General features: G+C 31.8%; 2 protein-coding genes across 2 annotated transcripts; both read right to left on the bottom strand.

Annotated features, from left to right (window-relative positions):
* Positions 1–637: 637 nt before the first annotated feature.
* LOC132925450 (piggyBac transposable element-derived protein 3-like) lies at positions 638–1393 on the bottom strand. Its single transcript, XM_060989846.1, has one exon. The coding sequence runs from the start codon at positions 1391–1393 to the stop codon at positions 638–640; it is 756 nt and encodes a 251-aa protein (XP_060845829.1).
* Positions 1394–1558: 165 nt separating this feature from the next.
* On the bottom strand, positions 1559–2227 carry LOC132925448 (piggyBac transposable element-derived protein 3-like). Its single transcript, XM_060989845.1, has one exon. It carries the CDS (start codon positions 2225–2227, stop codon positions 1559–1561), a length of 669 nt encoding a protein of 222 aa, XP_060845828.1.
* Positions 2228–4456: the final 2229 nt, after the last annotated feature.

The raw sequence follows: 4456 nt of genomic DNA, 5'->3' as shown, positions 1-4456 counted from the left end.
ACCGTACTTCACAACAAACGAATAGACATTGCTCTTATAACAATGACTCATTTCACCAAAAATTCCTTTATCCATATTCCTGATTATAAATTATTAAAAACTAATCACCCAAACAACACTGCTCATGGTGGAGTAGCCATTTTAATTAAATCTTCGATCACCTTTCAATCTCTACCAAACTTCTGCCAACCTTATTTGCAATCCTGTGCCCTAACTATTAAATTAAACAGCATCCTTATCACCATTGCGGCCATATACTCCCCTCCTAAACACAAGATTACTAATCAAATCCTCACAGACTACTTTAGCCCTTTCAGACCTGATTTTTTTTTTTGTAAATTTTTAATTACATCTATTTAAGGATGGTCTATGAGATTTTTTATAATTTTTGCACCTATATTCATGGAAATACAGGTAGGGTCACATAAATGACCCAGCGGTCTATAAGGAATGAATTGAACAACAGTTTTATTTATTTTAAAACATATATAATATAATATTATTATAGCTAGACAAATAAACTAAAAATTTTAATGACCTTTTTATAATAAAATAAATAATATTAACACCTGTAAAACAATAAATGACATTTATAAAAACTTTTTATAAACTTAAAATTATGTAATTAATTATTTCTTTATTTTTTTGTATGAAACTCTTTGAAACAATTTCTGTCTGACGACAAACATAAATGTACATCACATTTTTCGCAGAATGTATGAGTTCTATGTTTTATGGAGCATTCGGGGTTTTTGCACTTTGTTGGATTTTTCAGACGGTCAACAGCTGGAATATGGTCTATCGTATCATATCGTATGGCATCGGAGGGTATGGCGCTGTCAGTTCTGTTCAGTTTTTGACGCGTCACTTCTGAGTCTGAACTTCTCGATAAATTTTGTCCACTTTTAGGTGACGCATTATTTAGAAGTCTACCTTTTCTCTTAGGTGTTGCAGATTTTCCACAATAAATTAACTCATTCACTAATTGTAAACGAAAATGTAATAATTCCAAAGTTTTATTTTTTTGAACTTTTAACAGATTAGCGTCTTCTAAATATTGTAGCCAGCAATTTGCTACTACCATATCAAAAGCATTAGTTATTAATCTTAATGTCCACTTTTTTGATTTGATAAATGTTCTGTATGTAATAATTAACTGGTCAATCTTATCCACACCTCCCATTGATTTATTGTAAAGCGAAATTATTTCTGGTCTCTCAATTTCAGCGTACTGCTTATTTTTTTTGTCCCATCGTTTTATTTTTACTGAATTTCCTGATGATATGAAATTAGAAGCAATATTGACTGGTTTGTTATCATACCACTTGAGTATACCAACAGAACAGTCATTATTTTTTATTGATTTTATTTCGAAGGATGTACCGCGTCCCATTTTCGCCAAGACTTTATCCGTTAACAGAGGAGGATTTGCAAAACGGTTAGTTCGAAAAGTCCCAGCTGCATAAATACCAAGATGATATAAACGTTCGAATAATTGATATGAAGAAAAGGCACCATTTGCTAGTCAATACTAAGATTTCTCTCCTTGATCAAACTGTTACCATTGCTTTTTTATTAAATTATATAACGGGCGGACTTTAATAAATTTGTCTTTATTATTTGGTGGTATGCTAGCGTTGTCTATTATATGAAAATTAGATCTAAGTTGAAAAAATCTATCTCTAGTCATATTATTAGCAACAGTATTTATACGGTAAGCTTCCTCCCAATACATACGTACACGTGGAAATTTTAGGGTTCCCATGATAATATGAATAGCTATGAAACATTTTATTTCTTGAGCATTTGTCGGTGAAAAATGTATTCCCTTTTGGACTGTATATAATAATGTGTTATATGCAATTTGTTCATAGAAATCATTCGAAAAATATTTATTGAAATAGTCAATAGGAGCAGGTATTGATGCTGGTGCAATTACAGATTCTATATCGTCTAAATTTAATTTTAAATTTTCAAATGGTTGTTGTACCCATTTTATATCTTTTTTATTAGTAACATGATATTGTACAAGTGAATTTGATGTTTCAAGATTTTCAGGTACTTCATTCGATGTATTATCCTCATCATTATCAAAAATGTCCATTAATTCAGCAAATTCGTTAATTGGGAATATCTCTTCATCATTATTTATGCTTCCTATATCTGAGATATTTCCATCTTCTAATAAATCTAAAATTTCTTGTTCGTGTAAGTTTTTACGCGTCATTTTAAAAATATTTAACAAGTGAGTATATTGCTTTAGTAAATATAATTGTATTATATAGTAATTATTATCTATTAATTGATTAATTATAATTTAAATCATTAAAAATAATATTATATTATGATATTATTATATCCGAAAAGAATATACATGAATAATATAAATAAACCAAGAAAATTAATACTTACGCATCCGTCCTTCCGTCGTTAGAATATACGTAAACAAGAGTATCCAATTAGACCTATGGGTCACATAAATGACCCAACATTCAAATGCTCGTACCGAAAAATTAAATAATCCAACTGTTTTATCAAAAATATTATTACGACGAATAACAAGTTTACTCTTATGTGACGTATATTGTAACTAATCGCAGAGTTTAATTAAATAACAAAAATAGAAAAAAAAAGTAAGAGTATCTTTTTCTGGGAATTTTCTCATACAAATATCTAAATATAAATCGAACCAATACAGTTATGACAATGATAATCCCTTTATCGTACTCCTAGAAACTTGTCGCATCGATACGTATAAAGAGTGATCGAAATATAATAAACCCGCGTTCATTATTGACGATAAAAGTATTGGGTCACAAAAGTGACCCGGAGGTCTGAAAGGGTTAGCACAATAAACCACAATTTTATAGTTGGAGGAGACTTTAATGCAAAACACCTGTCGTGGGGCTGTCGTGCAAATAATCCCCGTGGTTTAGTTCTCAAAAATTTTACTTCATCCAAATGTTACAAAGTTCTCGCTCCTCCTGGTCCTACGTACTGGCCGACCTCTATACGAAAAAACCCTGATATCTTAGATATTTTTGTTGCCAAAATTCCTAATTACCCTAACTATAAAACTGAAAACCTCCTTGAACCAAATTCTGATCACTCCTCAGTTATGCTATCAGTAAGTGCTTCCCCTCTTACTCGTCAAGAGCCTCCCTATTTATTCAATTCCTCTACTGATAAGTATAAATTCCACAATCTTGTTGATCAACAAATCAAATTAAATGTAAAACTTAAAAATCCTGATGATATTGATCTGACTGTAAATAATCTTACGCAACTCATACAGTCTTCGGCTTGGTCTTCATCAATAAAATGTCATCCTCCTACTCACCTCCCCCAAATTCCAGAATAAACCACGTTGTAGTATTGTTGAAAAACGTAGAGCTAGAGCTCTGTATAAACGTACACGTCTTCCATCTCATAAACAAAAATATAATAAATTAGCCAACCATCTTAAAAAAGTGTTGGCAAAACAAAAACTGAGTCCTTTGCTAACTTTCTTTCAAATCTCTCTTCCAAAGACTACCGTCTTTAGAGATAAACTAAAAAAAATTGTAAATATAAATCTGCTAATTTACCAATTAAAAATCCTGACGGCAGCTATGTCATTTCAGACCCTGACAAAACTGAACTTTTTAAAACTCACCTTACTGATATTTTTCAACCTCACCCAGACATCTTCTCTCATACCAATAATAATAAGGTTAATGACCATCTTCTTAATTCGCCTCTATGTTCATCGGCTGGTCCTGCTAATCACTTCACTCCAAATGATATCAAATTTGTTATAAATCAATACTCTCTCAAAAAATCCCCGGGATATGACCTTATAACTACAGAAGTAGCTAGATGCTTACCTAAAAGAGCGATTGTTCATCTTTCCAATATTTTTAACTCTATATTACGACTTTCTCACTTCCCAAGCCTATGGAAATTTTCTACTATTATCCTTGTCCCCAAACCTAATAAGCCACCTGACTCAATTTCCTCTTTTCGTTCTATAAGTCTACTTCCATTTTTTGCCAAAATTCTAGAAAAACTCATCCTCAAACGAATATTTCCAAGTATTTTTGCAAACTTCATCATTCCTAACTCTCAATTCAGATTTCGTTCTGCGCACTCAACTATACAACAAGTTCATAGAGTCGTTGACGCTATAACTTAATCTTTAGAGAAAAAACTCTACTGCACAAGTGTATTTCTAGACGTCTCTCAGGCGTTCGATAGTCTGGCATGACGGCCTACTTTTTAAATTAAAAAAATGTCTTCACCCCACTTACTTTCTAGTTATTAAATCATATCTTTCTGATCGTAATTTTCAAGTGCGTGTTGGTAATTAATTTTCCTCCATAGCCCCCATATCTGTGGGTGTTCCCCAAAGTAGAATTCTCTCCCCCATCCTTTATAATATGTATGCCTCTGATCAACCAACCACTCCTAATACAAT

The sequence above is a fragment of the Rhopalosiphum padi genome, chromosome 3 (genome assembly GCF_020882245.1).
Source record: "Rhopalosiphum padi isolate XX-2018 chromosome 3, ASM2088224v1, whole genome shotgun sequence".
NCBI lineage: Eukaryota > Metazoa > Arthropoda > Insecta > Hemiptera > Aphididae > Rhopalosiphum > Rhopalosiphum padi.
Note: the sequence above shows the minus strand (reverse complement) of the source record. Positions and strands in the feature narration are given on the sequence as shown.

What these genes read in the sequence shown, in the direction of transcription:
- LOC132925450 (XM_060989846.1), bottom strand. Translation starts at nt 1,393, where the DNA reads ATGGGACGCGGTACATCCTTCGAAATAAAATCAATAAAAAATAATGAC.
- LOC132925448 (XM_060989845.1), bottom strand. Translation starts at nt 2,227, where the DNA reads ATGACGCGTAAAAACTTACACGAACAAGAAATTTTAGATTTATTAGAA.